This window comes from Larimichthys crocea, chromosome VII (genome assembly GCF_000972845.2).
Source record: "Larimichthys crocea isolate SSNF chromosome VII, L_crocea_2.0, whole genome shotgun sequence".
NCBI classification, from domain to species: domain Eukaryota; kingdom Metazoa; phylum Chordata; class Actinopteri; family Sciaenidae; genus Larimichthys; species Larimichthys crocea.
This window is the reverse complement of record NC_040017.1, coordinates 20,587,373-20,605,938: the sequence shown is the minus strand read 5'-3', so window position 1 is coordinate 20,605,938 and position 18,566 is coordinate 20,587,373. Positions and strand designations below refer to the sequence as shown.

Below are 18,566 nucleotides of genomic sequence, written 5' to 3'. Positions count from 1 at the left end.
CGTGTCTGCCTCCCGAACCCAGAATGGTAAATTGTTCCACAGAAGAGGAGATTGATAGCTGAAAGCTCTGGCTCCCAAACTACTTTTGGAGACTATAGGAACCACAAGGAACCCAGTATCCTGAGAGCGCAGTGTTCTAGAGGGGTAGTAAGATATTATGAGCTCTTTTAGATATGATGGTGCCTGACCATGAGGAGCTTTGTATGTAAGGAGAAGAATTTTAAATTGTGCAGTGCAAGGAAGCCAGAATGGGAGAGATGTGATCTCTGATCTTGGTTCCTGTCAGAACACGTGCAGCAGCATTCTGAATTAGCTGCAAAGTCCTAAGAGACTTATTGGAGCAGCCTGATAACAAAGAGTTACAATAGTCCAGCCTTGAAGTAACAAATGCGTGGACTAGTTTTTCTGCATTCGCTTAAGGCACGATGCGTCTGATTTTGACGATGTTACATAAGTGAAAGAATGCAGTCCTCAAAATTTGGTTTATGTGGACAAATCAAATGTCCATTCACAAACTTTCCTTGACAACGTCTTGCAAGAATAAGTGACCTTTTCAGTTAATTATGTTATCTTGCAAACTCGTCTTCCATTGGATTGAGATAGTGAACAATAAATTGATAACAATCACATTTAAAAAAGATAACAATGACTGTAAAATAATTATAAAAACATATGAACTGACAACAACTCCTATCTCCTTTTTTTTATTACCATCAATCATTACAGCATCATTTTAATCTATCACTTGTTTCTTTGCAGAGATGGGGAACTAGTGGAGTAGAACCACCAAATATTAGTTATTTGACAACTTCAGATAACGCTGCAACCACAAAATAAAACTGTCTATTCATGTTTGGTAAATCATCATCAGCTTTGTCATCTTTTATATCTTTTACCCATTTTCATCAACAGTTTTTAGTTCAGTAAGACAATTTAAAAAAAATCTATGACCAGTTGTGATTTAAGTAAATTCAATTTATTATCCCATTAGATGACATCTTTAAAAATCCAACTACATACAAAATGGTGCAGTAATGCTGTCACACTGACCTTACATCTTAACACCTTTTGAAATTAAAAAAAATGTAATCAATCATTTCTAAGATGACAACAGATTTGACTATGGGAACAAACCATTTCTTGTATCTAATATAAATCTTATAATTTTAGTTGCTTGACCTGGACATGCCATCTAATGCAGCAAAGCTGACATATTTAAAAGAAATATTTGTTTTTTTTTTTACGTGGTATACTGGGATTGTGTGTTTATTCTATGATATAATAAAGACACATATGAAGCATGTTTTCACACACACACATTCTTATCCAACTAAGTAATATTGTACATTAAATCTGTACAATCATAGAGGTCTTGGTCTGGGACAGCAGTATGGATATTAATCCCTACTTAGGTGGACGTCCATATGAGCCAACATTATTCTTATCAATTGGGTATCCCACTTTATCCATGCTTCCGGGTTCTCCTCTCTGCAAGACAGGAGCTTCAGGATTTGGATTATTGACGACACCCATGAAGATCGGCACTTCAGTCTGATCATCAATTAGGGCGAAGAAGAAGGGTTGAGTCAGGTGGAAGACAGGGTTGGACGCCCGTGAGATAATCACGGTGGTGGCTGCAGAGGCCTCCGCACCCTCCTCGTTTATCTCCATGCTGGACTTGTGCAACACACTGGACACCAGCAGGGGGCCGTCTGCTATCTCAGCCAAGTTGGGACTGGAAAACATCTTTCCGAGGCCTAACACAGAGCAGAGAACATAGGGTTATTTATAGTCCATATTTGTCATGAAAGTAACATTACAAAGACCACAAAAACGAATATGGTCTTACCTAATTTGGTCAAAACCTCCTGTAGTTCTTGAGCATACTCCAGTTTGAATTTGGGGACTTTAACTTGAACAGGCCTCTCCGCGGGCATACGATTATACAGATCTGAGAAATTCAGCTTCTCAGAAAGTGAAGACACATTCACCTGGCCAGATGTTGGCATGACCACCAACAAGCTCATGAACTTCAAGAATGGGAACCTTGCTATCTGCACAAGAAGAAGAAAAAGTAGTGTCAGATTAAGTGTAAGTGTATTTTAGGGACAGTGATTAAAATAGTAAGAAATGAAACTGCATTTTACCTGTGCTTCCAAGTCATTATCAGTAAATAAACTCAAGGGATGTTTGGCATCTTCCATCACTTCCACATCAACCATGTGTTTGTCATCAAGGTAGAACACACCTCTAGAGGTAAAGCGCGGGTCGAATCGAGCCTTCCACTCTCCTGTGGGCGATGTGCAAAAGAGGTCTCAGTTTCATTTTATTAACTTCAGGAAAACACAGCACATTTTATTGGTTATTTCCACTGGGAGTGCATTCTCAATAAACATGCCATCTTAGAAAAGAGGCTAGTTATCTGAATGTGGTGACATTTCACCTTTGAAATGGACAGCATTAATGAGCATGAGGAGCAGATTGGGTGGTATAGATGACAGGAAGTCAGTCATCTTTCCGTTTGTTGCGTTCTCCACCCAGTCGTTTATCTGCTGCAGGCTCTCCAAGACTGCTGGCTCTGAGTCATATAACCACTGGGATTCATCAATAAACTCTTGCTTTGGATGAAACCCTGAAACACATAATAAACACACAGTCTCTCAGGCTCTATTCCCCCTTAAACCTGCTCTTTAGGCCAGTGCTAATAATAGAAACGATAAGGAAATGAATGTTTCTGCAAGTAGGGGCTGTGCAGTCTCAACTTTTAGTATAGTTAAAAATGATTTAATATTTGTTTTTAGGAAGTAACCTTGGCGCATGAAGATACGCGTGGCAATCTGCAGGTCGTTGTTTCTGAGTTGCACTAAGACATTATGCAGAGACTCGTGGTAGCAGGGGAGAGAGTGTTCATGGAGATGATGCATCAGCAGCTCCAGTGTCTCATTTACTGCACCTGTAAAGAGGGAGTGCAATAATTGGATGAGAACAGTGACGGTCTCCAGATGACTATAAACTTGGGCAAGTTGCTGACACAATTCATCAAATAAGATGATTATATATGTGTAAAAATACAAGCTGTTTAGAGAAAATGTGTCACGTATAAGCTGCAGCAGGACATGCATACCTAAGCTCAGTTGGGAGAGCGCTAATGATATGCTGAAAGGAGATATGATGACATTTGGCTGCTCTGGCGTTGTCTCCAGGTTCTGCAGCAGCCGCACACCCAATTTCTGAATGGCAGCAGCAATGGCCTCCCTGGATTCTTGGCTTCTGCCGATAGACCGACAGTCTTTATCTTCTACATCTGCTGATGAGCCCCCATCGGGCCTACTAGTTACAGCTGTTCCAAATACAGGTGCCGCTGTAGTGTATGCCTTTTCTGGTAGTGGTGTATTATCATTTTCTACTTCCTAAAGGCAGGAATCGGAGAAAATGTTTAGTACAAGGCCACGTTTTCCAAACTGTGAATGTAGATGACCAGGAAAACAGACAAGCACAATCAGGGGGATAAAACTTCCAAACATTCTTAATATTTTGCATCTAACCTCTATGGGTTGGCTGGGAATCAAAGGAACGAGAGGCACCAAAGGGATTGACTCGCCGTCTGCCACCTCACCATTCTGTCGAGCAGAAAGATAGTATGAAATAACAATTTACACAAGCGTCATCATAATCTTAAATGTGATTTATCAGTTATTTACAGTGACTCCTTGGCTGCAGAGACAGATCAACAGGAGTGTCAGACGAAGGTCCATTTCCTTGCAACGTAACTGTAAAAGAAAGAAATCACGTTGGCTGAAAAGAGAAATGTGGCCTGGTCATTTTTATGAAACAATAAATATATCTCCTGTGTTCAAGCCTCTAAAAACACAACACTCACCTTTTATTTAAAGTTTCTTTGCTGTATTGTCTGCAGGTCTTTCACTCTAACTTAGTCACTCTCTCCTTTAAAGGATCATCTGGAAATAATGCCTAAAACATATGAGGTAGACAAAAACATTTTGTAAATCGTGCAGCAAGATTTACACACAGAAACCGCAAAGTGTGTGTATCCAGCGCATCCTAATATTGCAGATATATTGTTCAGTAAACCACTGTTGTAGGCTATGCACTTTTCTGAGGGACAGAAAATCCACTTAGCTTGGCAAAAACAGTTTCGAGTATCTGTGCACTGTGATGTCCACAGAGATTCTGGATGCAAATCAACTTAAAATGTTAAAAAATAAGTAAAAAGTATTAACTAGTATAGCATCATAGCGCCCTTTGCAGACTTACATAAACATGAAAAAACACAAATAACTAGGTAATATTTAACGTATTCCTCCAAGTCTTCAAATAACTTAAATGTGCAATAGTGTCTGAATAAGTTTATCAAAATATATTTGATCTTACCTTAAATTTAAATTAGAATAAAATCTGCTGCCTTGTCCAAAAAAGGAGCGACTAAGTGACTGTGGATGGCAGAATTCCTGAGAGTGAAAGATTGGCACTTGCTCAGCAAACAGTTAAATATCAACCTACATTGATTGGGGCCTTGTTTAAGCCACTATTTGTTTGTAAATGCAGTTGCTGAGACTCATCCAGGGTCATATATTGGACACAGACACGCTTAGATATTTTGCATGTCAATAGGAAGGTGATAATATCATGACACAACTAAATCTTTGACAGGACACGATGGATTAATTACAAAAGTGCAGTTAATCCAACTGTGTCGACAAACAAACACAACTTGCTGACGACACAGTTGCACATATGATATCTGAGAACACAAGTCCACATTTCCCAGAAAGCCCTGGCTTTGACAGATTACACACTTCACAGAACAGACAAGCCAAATTGGACTACTCTGTCTAAAAAGGTTGTTTATGTGTTCTGATCACTACTCAAGAAAGGGAAAGAAATGAAGACAAAAATGAACTTATTCAGCTGATTAGATCACATTTCACCACTAAGCAAAATAGATATCTTGTAGAGCACATGACAGCCGTGTGCAAACACAAGAGGGGACTTTGTTCAATCTGAGCTCGAGTGAGCCAAGATCGGAAGGCAAGGCTGGGAGTCATGATATATCCAAGTGAATCACAGAACCAATGGAAAACACACACACAAAAACATGGAAGCATTTTTTTTTATTATTAATCCAGTTAATAAATAAGCATTTTCATGGACTCTTAAAATGTTTAGAGATACTGGAACAATTGTAACCAATTATCAATATGCAACTACAAATTGTCTTTTTGAAACAAAGTTTGTCGTTTTATGATTATTGAGCTTTCACTCCAGGTTTACAAAAAAACACAAAATATCAAAAAGTGTAATACACTTGTTAGAGCATTTTGAACTTTGGGCAAATAATTAGAAAAGTAGGCAAACTGTGTTTTACAACATGACAGTGATACAAATCATACAAAGGGGAGAGCTTTGATTGTTGAATGCTAATGGACTTTGAACATTTTGATCGGATATTGGGCTGGGTTTAAGGAACAAAAGTCGCTACTGCAGCAAGTTAATCCACTTTTTATTACTCATTTACAACTGGTGTTGGTATTTTCTCGACATATTCATATGCAGTAACATACATATTAAAATACAAAATTGTTTATCTTGGCATTGACTGTTCCCATGTTAGATTTTGTGGTCAGAAATTAGAAAGCGGTGAGTCTAAGAACTGGCCAATACCCAGTCAGAGAGGCATCTGCCCAGATGCACTCCAATAAGAATAATGTTGCTACAAGTGCTAAATCAACGGTTTAAAAATCCCAAAGCAACTTCAAGTAATTTATTAGTGGATAAAAACATTCAGCTTTTAAAATATGTGCGCAAATCTACATGTTACAATTCAGGCCATACTTGTGCAGTAGAAGAAAGGCTGTGCATCAGTAACTGACTTTTGTACGCGACGACAACTGATGCAAGAAGTTGCACCGAGACTGTCGACAAAACAGTGAGTGTACTTTTATTGTTTAGGATGTAAAAACAATCTAACCTCTCATGAAACATGGGGTGAAGCTAGCACAAACAAATGATTTGATCTACAAATACTGCATAGTTTAATCAGTGCATTTGGATACGCATGTATTCTAACATGGAGGGAAATGAAAAGTTGAGGTCAATGTATTTTTGGTGTTGTTATGCATCTATTTGGAAAGTGTAAACACTACATAAGAACCGTGTTTGGTTCCACCTTCCTGAGCACGTCTTCTGATTCATTCTTTTGAACAGAATAACTGACCTAGTCAAAAGAACAAATGACCTTGTCGAGATAAGAATTTCCCATTATATACTATCTATACATCTATATAGGCTTTTTTAAAAAATCATGGGATTTACTGTACATCATTAATGTTAACTGTGTGGCACACATTACTTGTTCATCAAATCTGGTGCCAACAGCCAGAGTGGCAAGACTCGTTAGAAGTGAAGCTCATACACTTAACACCTTCGCTTGTGCTGCTTCATTCAAAAAGCGGATCAGTGGAACGGACAAACTGCCCCGCCAGTACATTTGACCTCAAGCAAATTAGAAGGGCCACAGAGAGCTCAGACAGCCGGTGTTCACGAATAAGACACTTTCAAGGTCAGTGCTAAGAGTATTTAGTGTAGCTGGAAGAGGTTTTCCCTAAGCTAGTAACCGGATGGCCCCGTTCTCGGAGCCCAGCAGCAAAAGCCTCTTGGTGGGCAGGACTGCCAGGCTGGTCAAAGTGCCGCGGAAGTTCTCCGAGCTAAGCTTTGTGCTGCTAACAGGGCTCAGAGAGATATCTGCCATGGAGTACACCCCGATCTTGTTAGCCACTGTGCCGGTTACTATCTGCGAACCGTAAAGGTCAAAGGCGTGAATGGGGTCGGACTGTGACTTGTACTGGCGAAGAGGCTTGTGTTCCAGATCTTTCCACACAGTGAGTGTGTAGTCATTGGAAGAGCTGATGACCAGATTTCCTTCTGCAGCCTGAAAAGTTAAACACAAGAAAAAGAAAAGTCAATGATTGCTCATGTCATGTCCCACAAAACATTCAAAGTTTTCCAACATCCTTTTTCAAGATTCGGAATGCAAAGCAACTTAAATTTCTTCGAAAATAGATGGATATAAAAAAAACATCTTCTTCTACTTTGAAGAAAAACTAAAAAAACAGAAACATGTGACACATATTTAGAAAGACAAATAAGACAACAGCTTACAGCCCTATTTACAATCCATTTCTTAATTAATAAAAAAATATCAAAAAGATTTGACTTGCAGTGTTTCTGCATCCACAAACGTTGCACCATTAGTTGGGTGCAAGTTTGGTCAGGTTAGTTTAATAATTTTCATTTACTATAAAAAATAAAAAATAAACAGAGTTTTTCTTTTTAATATCCCAGCTGAATATAAAAACAGTCAATGGTTGATGGAACAATTGAGAGGAAATCTGAGTAATATGAATGTGCCAATGAGAACTAATGTGTTCTTTCTAATGAGTAACCCGTGTCCATATTTGCCTAAACTTGTGCCTTTAAAACTAGAGCTACAATCCTTGACCTAATTTGGGGTTAAATAAAGTTTGCTCATCCTTGCGCTCTGTTGACAACAGATTCGCTGGGTACAACTTTCACCATCTCTGCACCGCTTCATATCTCTCCCACCACTACCTTTAGGGAATGTCAAAATAAAAGCCACTTGGCTGATCTTCTTGAATATTTATCACATGACTACAGAAAGGTACAGCCACACCTTCTGGCTTGAGTATGTGTATGTTCCAGGAATGCAGCAACATGCTCCTACAAGGATTTTATAACTTTTTGGGACAGTATTGACGTCATGCAATGTATGCATATATGGTTATAAATGAAGACTATATTAATGTTACATTAAAGGCTGCATGATGAGCTGCATCTAAAAAAAGGCAATCAGTAAAATGCCTTTTACAACTTGCATCAATAGCAGGTCAAGGATCAGAGTAAAAGTATCTGCATCTGACATATGGATCTAATGTGGGTTGCTAAGAGTCAACACACATGCCAAGTGATAAACTGGTACTGCGTGGGTTGTGTTTTCCACAGTTGAGGTCATCCAAAAGTTTCCACTGTTTACCAGAAAGTCTGATTGAAATTCCATAGAGGCCAGCTTCATCAGAAATCACACGACGCTAACAACTGAACAAAGTAATCTAAACATATTAGAGAAACTCCCGAGTGTGTTTTGTTAGATGTTTTTCTGGCAGAGTATGTGACACACTGCATGACTCGTGTACCCCGGGCCCACGTCTTGTGTAAACAACTTGACTGGTACGAGTCCCACGTACGTCAGGGTTGGGAAACACGTTTAAAATGCGTATTTGGTGTCCAGTTAGTGTGTGAGCATCATCTGACCTGGGAATCATATGTTCAATCAGAAAATCACAGATATTTCTGTATGCTTTGGATACAAAACTGAAGTATTTGATATTCACCCACTTTGATTTTTTTTATATTATTGTGTTACAAAATTAAATGGTAGTGGAAGTCATTAACTGCATTATCATGGTATGGTAATGCAGTAGAGAGTAGGGACTGTTTTAAACTCTTCTAGTTGGTGATGACTGTCAAACTATTTCAACCCAAATTTGGTTACTGCTCATCTCCCTTTCATTCCCGGTATCCGACAGGGATTAACACATAGTCTAACCACACTTTTTATGTGATCCTGAAAACACTCATTTATGTGGGGAGACTCTGGCTCATGCGGGAGAACAGGTTGTCGAATAATCAGAGGTTCACTGGGTCGCTTGTCCTTGGGCAAGATAGATGAGTGAGCTACGTACTAACATGAGCACTTTGGATGGAAACCGGTGTATCTGAGCAGATGGCACCTTGTAAGGCAGCCTCTGCCATCATTGTATGAATGTGTGTGTGTATGGGGGAATGTGAAATTTACCATTTATGCACCAGTTACTGTTGTAATAAGAAATGCATGAGTGGTGCCTTGGTGGCCTACGGCTTGTCCATGTAATTGCAATGTCTGCAGAGTCTGCACATCCCCCTAGACATTTTCTTGCATGTTATCCATCCTCTCTCTCCCCAGCTTTGTTTCCTATTCACTGTTACTTAAATAAAGGCAAAGATGCCCGATAAATATAAAAGTAAATAACTTGTTCAGTGCATACATAACCATTGTTATCAACAGCCAAACTTCAATCAGTCTGTATTACTGTCACTGGTAGATCCAGTAGTTAAAAAGCTGAACACATATTTACCACAGCCTACTGACTAAGATGTTACCTAGAGGCAGCCCTATTCAGTTATACAGATGTAAGAAAAAGAAAAATATGCACACACACACACTACAAGTATACCTTCATTTGGAGGATGTCTGCCTCATGAGCTTGCCAGCCCTTTAGAATAAGTCCAGTGCGTGCGTCTAGCAGAACAATGAGGCCAGATGAGAAACCTGCAGCCACAGTGCGGCCTGAAGGGCTCACTGCCAGGTAGCGGATGAGCCCAGCACTCACATTGTTGTATGCCAGACGAAATTCATGCTGGGGACAGAGGAGAAGATTTGTCACTGTCAAGGCTAAAATAACTTTATAGTGGAGAAGTGTAAGAAGTGCTGCCATTTTGAAAACACAGTAATGATTGACAGAATCGGTGGATGTTGGATGGAGTAGGTCTCGACAGGCTGAGCTTGCTAAGTGAAATTGCTACCTGCAGCCTTGGTTTGCGAGGATCGATGAAGCGGAGGACAGAATCCGCGCTGCCAAACACAACACTGCAGTGTGGAGCTGGCATGGTGGTGACAGCTGTGATGGGATTCTTCCCATCCACAGCCTCATACGAGCGGATCTGCTTTCCTGAGGACAACAAATAATGTGTAGTTAGAAAAGTAGCTGTGATTTAGTTTCACCCATTTGAGTCGTGTGCCTTCTAATGAATTACATGAACAACTTTATAGATGCACAGTTCGTTGTGCTTGATCTCTCGTACCTACATACTGGTCCCATAGGTGCACAGTACCATCACAGCTGACTACCTCCTGTGAAGCCTCCAGCTGTCCGACATAGAAGACTGACTTTCGATGGTCGCTGTAGGTGAGCCTGGGCTCCACCTCCTGTGTTCCATCACCGTGGTTATAGAGGGGCCAGAGCTTCACAGTCTTGTCTTTACTACCAGAAAGGAAGTAATCCTCTCCTGCCAGTGGTGCCAAACACTTTGTAGTGCCTGAGTGACCCAGAAAGCTCTGCAGCCGGATCTGGTGGAAGTGAAAATGTGGATCCTGCTGATTGAGGCCAATCTCATACTGCCAGTAGGCCAGCCAGTTGCCCTGCAGGGAGCGGCCACTGCGAGGGAGGTCCTGCTTCAGGGCACTGTCCTCTAAGGTGGGTCCTGTCACCCAGGAGGAGGAAAAGGAAGCAGTGCCAACAGATGGAGTGGTGAAGGTGGAGGCAGTGGTGTTGATGGGGGCGGTGTGGCTGGAGCGTCCCCAGGAGTTACCCAGGTTAGGGCTACCATCATAATCATTGTCCCGGGACACTTGGATACGGTTTCCCACCAGGTGGCTCCCAAACGTGCCGGACTCAGGGAGGGAGTCTCCCATCGGGGTGGAGCTAGAGGAGGGAGCAGGGAACGGGTTGCAACCCACGCGTCTGGCAAAACCCGAGGAGAGAACCATGGAGGAAGATGGTAGCTCTACCCTGGACGCTGTTGCGACGTTCGTCTCTGGACTCCCCCGACTCAAGCTCTGATGGTAGGACTGAGCCAACTGCCAGACCAACTCGTGGTTGGGAACCAGTTTCCGAATGGCCATGTCACCTACCGAAGTCACAATACAGCACTCAGGTATAACAATATACTCGATTTTAACAGAGTATACAGCCATTTTTCATGTCACTCACCTATGAGGCAGTAGAAGGGAATGTAGGACGCATGGGCCATCTCAGGGTTAAATACAGTCTGCAGCTCCTCCAATATCCCCAACTCGTATGTCACATTCACCTCTTCAGGTGTGCAGACATCTACGACTGTGACTTCTCCGACAACTCTGCGAGGAGCCTGGTCCAGCTACAACACAAGAGACACAGTCACTGAATCTGTGTATCGCAACTACACAGAGAAACTTTTAAATGATCTGCATGTACCACCCTTTCTCTGTCAGTTTGTATTAAAAAATTATGTCTGAGGTTTTTATTTTTATCCATATCTACGTTTGCGTTAATTTGTTTTTGTAAAGCTCTTTGACATGACGCTCGTCAGTCTCCATGTGCTGTGTTGTGTGCATACCTGGGGCTGGAGAGAATGCAGCAGAGAGAAAACAGCAAAGAACCGACGCAGAGTGTCGGCCATATGCTGTTGCACCATCTCCCTCCCAATGCGCAGACAGATGAGAGCCATCAGGCTGAGAGTCTTGAGACAGACAGCAGTGCGTGTCTGCACCCCGCTGGGGAACCTGAGTACAGCAGAGCAGAGGATGAATGACACATCTATTGTAGCCTGTTTTCAGATTACACTCCATTTCAACACAAAAATGAAAAATTGCACTTGCACTTGAAATTGAATGAAGTGTGTGACAAATAAAAAGCAAAGCAATCTGTTCTGCTAGCTTTGAATAACTAAACATACGTATATCTATCTCTGTGTACGTGTGGTTGTAAAGTTTGTTATTTACCCCATACGAGGGGTGGTGAGGAGGTCCAGTAGTGGCAGGAGCACATCCTGATTGATCTTCATAAGCATATCCATTAGTGTGGTATCAGAGAGAAAGACAATGATCTTCTGTGTAAGTGCAACGGCTCCGAGCAGACTGGCCTCCTTACGTGTGTTAAGACGCTGCGAAGATGGTGGAGAAACCTGGAAACATACACATCAAAGCACATTTTATTAACGTTCTTAGACAACTGATTAACCTTAAAAACTACATGTACTTCTTCCCACAATAAAAGAAAGTAGTTTTTATGTGCATTCTCATTTTTTCCAGCCTTACCAGATATCCTATATAAGGCAGGTACTGGTAAGTGAGTACAGGCTCTCCATAAAGTTGAGCTATGTAGACGAGACAGTCCAACACAGGTCCTGCTGTCTGGTCACCAACCACAGGTTTCTTCTCATACACGCTGCCCATTCCCACGCTCTCCAGACTGCTCTCCTCGGACACAGGGGCCACAAACTGGTGTTTCTCGGGTCCTGCAGGCAGAGACGAAGAGAAGGAATAGGGGTGAAGTGAACATGAGACACACGTTTATATCTAAATGAGGCAATAAAATGTTTGATGTTTTAAATGTACGTACCGATGTAACAATTTGTGAGCAGTCGCAGCAAATTTCTCGCCACGTATCGAGACGTCACTGTTGGTCCAAGCTTTGCGGACAGCCATCGAACTGTTTTGCAGACAGTATCTGTGTGTGAAGAAACATGATTAACAACATTAGACATATTCAGTTAATTATCAGATAATTCACATAAACCTCAATCATCCACTCACCTAGAAGAATCTTTTGTTCTTTCTCCTCAGAGTCTTCAGACGGCTCGTGGTCATCCTCCTCCTCCTGCTCTCCCACGTTGCCTTTCTCCGTCTCCTCCAGTGTCATTCCATTCACAAACTCACCCTCCAGAGTGGCGACTGTGGCTCCTGAAGCTTCCGTGCAACCAGACAGAGTGAGCTCTAAGCTGGGAACAGAATCATCTGTCCCCTCATTAGTCTCAGTCACCTCTTCTTCCTCCAGCTCTCCTCCCTCTTCTCCCTCACTAGCCTGTTTCAGGTCCTGGCTGCTGTCAGCAGATTTGAGACTGGCTCGGTCTCGCATAGAGTCTCCATCGCCCAGTGACAGCTCACTTGTGCTGCTTTTGTCACTTAGTTTCCCCACGCTTAGAGACTCCTGGTCTTGATCCTTGGCTGCAGAGTTCTGACTCGGCTGTTTCCCACCAGCCACCCCTGCTCCGCTGTTGACATAGAAACCATTCTGAAAGTCCTCTGCTTCTGAGAGAAACACTTGGTCATTGAGGCTGATTCCAGAGGAGTAATCCACCAGCCCTGCGTCTCCCACCACTCCTACTCCTCCACTGGCTCCGCTGCTACTTCCCATGTTACCGCTAACAGACCCAGAAGACTGTCGCACCTCACCACACTGAAAGTCTTCTTCCTCTTCCAGATGACATGTGCCACCTCTCATCCCTTTACAAGCTTCCCCACCAGAGCCTGAGATGCGGCTTTCAAATCCAGTGATGACCTGCAGCACATGTGGGAGTAGGCTGGACAAAAAGGCCTGCAGGCCGAGTCTCACCATCAACTGCAGAATGAAACAGTCGGTGTAGAGATAGAAACGTCCTCGCAGGCAGTTTGGGTTTTCATAAACGTTGATCAGTGGCTTCAGTAAATACTTGTTTGCATTTCTGGGACCCAGTACTCTAGAGATGGGTTCGAAAAGATACCAAGCAGCATAGACAGCAGTGGACTCCTCAAGCATGAGGGTTAGAATGAAGGGCAAGAGGATCTCAAGACCCTCAGCTGTGATCTTACCCTGTAACAGTATCTCAAGCTGCTGCCACAGGTGAAAGACAACATCTCTTCCTTGAAGACTACACGTAGTCTCCATCTTGGTGTGGTAGGAAAAGATAAAATGATGGAGTGCCGCAAAATAGGAAGGGAAAGGAAAGGGGGAGATGACAGAGTTCAGTAACTGGCAGGGACTTGGCGGAGGCAGACCGTCGCAGATTGGGTCGTATTTAAAAAGAAGTGGATGTGGGCAATCCGGTACTTCTTCAAGTGCTATCCCAGAGTTCTTTTCCATTAGCAGCAGCATCTCAAGAGCATGATGCAGAGACAGTGGCACATCACGGAGGCTGGCGGAGCAGAGCTTCATCACAGCATGGAAACGCTGTTTAAGAGGGCTGCCTGGTTTCAGTCCTCTCAGTTTAGAGGAGTAGAATAACTCAGCGATGAGAACACCAAGGGCCTGCATGTCTCTTTGGTACAGCTGTGTAAGAGAGGGTAGAGATTCAATTATCAGGCCCTCTCTTGTGCAGTCGCTAGATCCTGCAGGATGCCACACTTCTGCGTGCAGACTCTTGACCAGGAAATTGTTCAATTTCTCCAGCTCTTCCAAAGGCTGCAATGGGTTGAAGCCTTCAGGGAGGCTGATTTTGATTTCCTCTGCATTGCTGGCAGTCACACTGCCCTCTCCGTGTTTTCTGTTTGTTGACCCACCTCTTTGTAGCATGCCACTGCGTAAACCAGGGCCTAAGCCGCTTGTGAAATCACCAGGGAATGAACTCGGGGACTGAGATACAATAAGTGCTGTGTGCTCTCCTCCTATCTTTCCTCCTGCCGTACTGATGCTTGGCATTGGCACAGAGCAGGATGCAGAACTGGATGAGCCGGTGGACGCCAATGAGTCCAGAGCTTCCATACCTTGTTCGAGCTCTTCGTCTCTGTCTACCATGGTCCAGCCACTAGACTCACACCCTGTGGACTCGGGCACCATTCCATCCACGGTGTCAGCGATGGTGTCGATTTGAGGGATGTGTAGAGAAGGCACATTGAGAGCAGCAAGGCCGAGGAGAGGAGGTTCTGCTGGGGCGTACTGGGAAGGAGACAAGCGGGGCGGGTGGGGCTGGTCAAACAGCTGGACTACGCCATAGGTAGTCAGATTGGTGTGGTTGTCCACGAGGTGCAGGCACACATTCTTGGCCTTGACAGCTTCTTTACCAGACAGCTTATAGCCAAACGTGAGATCTATCCAGTGATGTAAATGCTGGGACACCTCCCTGCTCTCCAGAAGGCGCCGATGAACCTCAATAAACTCCTCACACGACTTGCACCAAGAAGGCACATCCAGGTCTGGCATGTCTGGGTGGATAGAGCGGAAAATGGAGGGATCTGTGTAGAACTCTGGGATGCACTCATCAGGGGTCCAGCTCTGCATGCGCTCCATACTGGCTGGGTATTCATTAGGCTCCCACTGGGATCTAACATGGCTGCACAACACCGGCTTGGGTGTCTGCCGGGCTTTGTAGACATAGTAGGTAATGTCTGAGAGCACATCAGATATATGATGAGGTACATGGAGGTGATCAGGCTGTCCACCACCGCCAGCACCTACAGAACCGCTGAGGTCTCCACCTACGCCGCTTCCACCTACCCCATTACCCACTGCAGCTGCCAAAGCCTCTTTGGTCATCTCATATGTGAAGTCCAGCTGCTTATCCCCCTTATTGAGTCTGAACTTTGACCTCCTGAGGTCGCGGAACTTTCCGAATGGCACAGTGAAATCTACCACCCAAGGCAGCACTGGGTGATAATTAGGGTCTCCTTCTCGCCGTCCTGCTAACCGGTTGAGCTCCATCAAGTAGCGGAAGTTACTGACTCGCCCATGGACCCAGTCCAGAACCAACGTCTTGAGCTCACCAAAGCAGTCTTTGCACAGGTTTTTGTTCTCTTGGCTCACACATGAGTTGTCCCTTGGCAGAACACTTTTTGGCACTTGTCTGCCAGTAGCATCACTGTCTGCATCCCCTTCCGTCCCCAGGTCTTCATAATGGGCTAGGTTAAGTTTGAGACGGCTACAGAGCTGCTCATCTACTGCTATGTCCTGCAGGGAGAGCTCTCCACAAGACAGACCAGCCGCATGACATGCCTGTAGGGCTATTAGTAACTGGTAAAGAATGAACAACACTTTGGCATGGCTGTTAGCGAGCTTGGCTGGGCTGAAAGAGACAATATCATGGAGCGAATACTGAGTATAAGGTAGAATCACATAGAGCATCTCTGCTGTCTCCAGCAGACACTCTGCAGGCAGAACATTGGGACACAGATGGTCTGACTGGGACTTGGAAAAGCAAGATGAACTGGATGGCAAGTAGTTTTCTTTCTCCTTCTCTCTGGCTGGAGAAAGTGAGGGTGACACTTTGTCAGATGAGATGAACGTGGAGTTGAAGAGCTTCTGTAAAGCATGACGCACTGCATCTACAGCTGCAGCATGCATCTGCTCATTAGGTCCTGCATATGGCTGCACAAGTTTGTTGTGAGCTTCGTGCCATAGATTCCTGTAAAGGGGAGAAAAAAAGGAGATACATATTAACTTTAAACTTCACTGAAGACAAGATATCTACCTGACATCTAGTCAAACAGTTTGAAGTATGACTTTCTGAATATAGAAATCTACACCAAAGCCACTTCTAGTTCATTTTTAGTGAAGCCCCAGGTGCTGCAACTAACGATTACTTTCATTATGAATTACATGTTTTTTAATGAATCTTTTAATCTATAAAATGTCACAAAGTAACTACGCACATGTTCTCAAAGCCTTCATCTTTGAACAAGTACTTGTTTTGCCCGACCGACAGTCGAAACCCAATCATACATTTAAACATATAAAATGGAGAAAGCACTAAAGTCTCACTTTTCAGAGGGTAGAACCAGAGAACGATTGGGAAATCTTTTTAACAGAGATGTAGGTGTATATTGTACCTGACATTATGTTGCGACACACACTGCATGGTTTTGACATAAGAATCCTGCGACATGAACTCCATTTGTTGATGGCAAGGGTCTCTGGCCAGTCTGTAGCTCAGCTTGCTTTTCCTCAGACCCTGAACACACACACGTGTCCAGCCAGGAGGCAGCTTTGCCTGGGAGCACTGAAGGTACGTGCGAATTTCTGCCTCGCTGATGCCGTCAAAGCGGGCACAGCGCATGATCCTCCTCTCTCTCAGGCCCATCACCCAGCGCGTAGGAACAAGGGCGACCAGCTCCCTGGGGCGGGGACCTGGACCTTGCTGACGTCGGTCAACCCCCAAGTCTTTCTCAACTGCGTGCATCAGCCAATCCATGGTGAGTCTCTCTCTCTCGATGCTTGTTAAGAGTTGCACAACGTCCTGCTGCGTTCACCTCGCCGTCTCCTGCACCACGGACGACTTTCAGACATTCACAGGACAGGAAATCAAAGTCATGAAGAGGCAGAGCTAATTTCCTCTTCCGCCTGTTCCTCTGAGGAATAACTGAAAAGCACAAATGGACAGTCAGACGAGCGTCTTAATGCATGTGCAGCACTTCCAACAATAACAGTCCTGTGCAAGACTGTAATGAGAGATGATTAATGATGCACATGACTTCTTGTGCCTGATGTTTGAGGTCTAGCTCACATGACTTAACTGCCTCATAAACGCACCTACTGTACCCTGGCGGCAAAGCCTGCAATGGTCATGATTTAAAACTAAACTTATTAACCTCAGTGCTTCTGATTAAATGTGCAAAACACTTCACAACAGTGTCGGGTAGTCTGAAAGTTTGCATTCATTTTCTGTGCAGCGTTAGCAGAGATAACATCACAGACAGCTTGGAAAACATTAAAACCAAGAGTGTAGCGTTAAATATTATAAGAGTTAAACTAAAACTCGAAGTGTTTCTTATCTTTCTTGTGTCATAAACTCCGGGAAGTGTCTTGAAGCTTTAAGAAAACAAATGGGGAAGTAACGACAACTTAGCAGTTAGCTTAGCAAAGCGGCTAACGTTACACAATACACAAACAGCTAACTCAAACATTAATATTATTATTATTATTATTATTATTATTATTATTGTATCGGCACTGACACAAAGAGCAGCCGTGCTGGGGAAGTGTAAAGCAGACAGCAGCTCTCTCTTCATGTCTCACCTCTCACCACTTGTAGCAGCGGTAGCTCGTCAGGCTAACAGCAGCAGCGTTTCACGCATGATGAGTTTGTGTCACATTAACTTCACGAACAACGAGCACGACGATGAACCGCTTCATCCATCCTGTGACCTTCACTGAAGCGTGTCAGCAGACGGACGGAGGACGGGCAGGCAGCAGACCGTGTTTTTGTTCTGGGCTAGTTGGAGCCATGTTTTTTTTTTTTTTTTTTTTTTTTTAAGATAAGACACCTCACGTGACACAACAGCAGCCTCAGCTCATGTGACCAGCGCTGCTGCAAGACACAGAGAGGCAGACAGACAGACAGGGGCAGACAGACAGACAGACAGAAAGACAGGCAGAGACAGACAGACAGGCAGAGACAGACACAGACAGGCAGACAGACAAGCAGAGACAGACACAGACACAGACAGAAAGACACAGACAGACAGGCAGGCAGGCAGACAGACAGACAGACAGAAAGACACAGACAGACAGACAGAGACAGACAAAGACAGGCATAGACAGACAGACAGGAAAAGACAGACAGACAAACAGAGACACACAGACAGACAGACAGACAGACAGACAGACAGACAGACAGACAGAAAGACACAGACAGACAGACACAGACAAAGACAGGCAGACACAGACAGAGAGGCAAAGACAGACAGACAGACAGACAGACAGAAACACACAGACAGACAGACAGAGACACAGACAGGCAGAGACAGACAGGCAGGCAGACACGGACAGACACAGACACACAGACACAAACACACAGACAGACAGACAGACACAGACAGAGAGACACAGACAGACAGACACAGACAGACAGACACAGAGAGACACAGACAGACAGACAGACACAGACCGCTGAATATTTCTATATTTGCCATATTTATACTGTTTATATCTTTTAGATTTGCCATATTTTTCTTAGATATCTTTTTAACTTGTATATATATA

At 43.7% G+C, this 18,566-nt stretch overlaps 2 protein-coding genes across 4 annotated transcripts; both read right to left on the bottom strand.

Moving 5' to 3' along the window:
- Nucleotides 1–957: 957 nt before the first annotated feature.
- serpinf2b (serpin peptidase inhibitor, clade F (alpha-2 antiplasmin, pigment epithelium derived factor), member 2b) lies at nt 958–4,593 on the bottom strand. Of its 2 annotated transcripts, none has more exons than XM_010736664.3 (10): nt 4,393–4,593; nt 3,881–3,972; nt 3,702–3,795; nt 3,546–3,620; nt 3,125–3,410; nt 2,810–2,953; nt 2,444–2,632; nt 2,148–2,290; nt 1,850–2,054; nt 958–1,757 (listed from the first exon to the last, which is right to left on the bottom strand). In XM_010736664.3, the coding sequence occupies exons 3-10, from the start codon at nt 3,753–3,755 to the stop codon at nt 1,405–1,407; spliced, it is 1,449 nt and encodes a 482-aa protein (XP_010734966.2). In that variant the 5' UTR covers nt 3,756–3,795; nt 3,881–3,972; nt 4,393–4,593; the 3' UTR covers nt 958–1,404. The 2 variants fall into 2 exon arrangements, with proteins under 2 accessions (XP_010734966.2, XP_010734965.2); XM_010736663.3 differs by having other exon boundaries at nt 3,702–3,770; nt 4,393–4,589.
- A 522-nt stretch (nt 4,594–5,115) lies between these two features.
- wdr81 (WD repeat domain 81) lies at nt 5,116–17,830 on the bottom strand. 2 transcript variants are annotated; one of them, XM_010736665.3, is made up of 12 exons: nt 17,601–17,830; nt 16,415–16,944; nt 12,431–15,990; nt 12,237–12,344; nt 11,933–12,132; nt 11,618–11,799; nt 11,233–11,398; nt 10,848–11,013; nt 9,940–10,764; nt 9,661–9,806; nt 9,312–9,494; nt 5,116–6,949 (listed from the first exon to the last, which is right to left on the bottom strand). In XM_010736665.3, the coding sequence occupies exons 2-12, from the start codon at nt 16,774–16,776 to the stop codon at nt 6,623–6,625; spliced, it is 6,225 nt and encodes a 2,074-aa protein (XP_010734967.1). In that variant the 5' UTR covers nt 16,777–16,944; nt 17,601–17,830; the 3' UTR covers nt 5,116–6,622. The 2 variants fall into 2 exon arrangements, with proteins under 2 accessions (XP_010734967.1, XP_027135959.1); XM_027280158.1 differs by having other exon boundaries at nt 17,608–17,830.
- Between the last annotated feature and the right edge of the window lie 736 nt (nt 17,831–18,566).

Excerpts from the sequence above, each read along its gene's own strand:
- serpinf2b (XM_010736664.3), bottom strand. The coding sequence starts at position 3,755 with ATGGACCTTCGTCTGACACTCCTGTTGATCTGTCTCTGCAGCCAAGGA. Across the intron at positions 2,954-3,124 it reads GCTCTCCCAACTGAGCTTAG|GTGCAGTAAATGAGACACTG; the intron begins GTATGCATGTCC and ends CCCTCTTTACAG. Across the intron at positions 1,758-1,849 it reads GGAGGTTTTGACCAAATTAG|GCCTCGGAAAGATGTTTTCC; the intron begins GTAAGACCATAT and ends GCTCTGTGTTAG.
- wdr81 (XM_010736665.3), bottom strand. The coding sequence starts at position 16,776 with ATGGATTGGCTGATGCACGCAGTTGAGAAAGACTTGGGGGTTGACCGA. Across the intron at positions 11,399-11,617 it reads CTCACCACCCCTCGTATGGG|GTTCCCCAGCGGGGTGCAGA; the intron begins GTAAATAACAAA and ends TGCTGTACTCAG. Across the intron at positions 6,950-9,311 it reads CAGACATCCTCCAAATGAAG|GCTGCAGAAGGAAATCTGGT; the intron begins GTATACTTGTAG and ends TTAACTTTTCAG.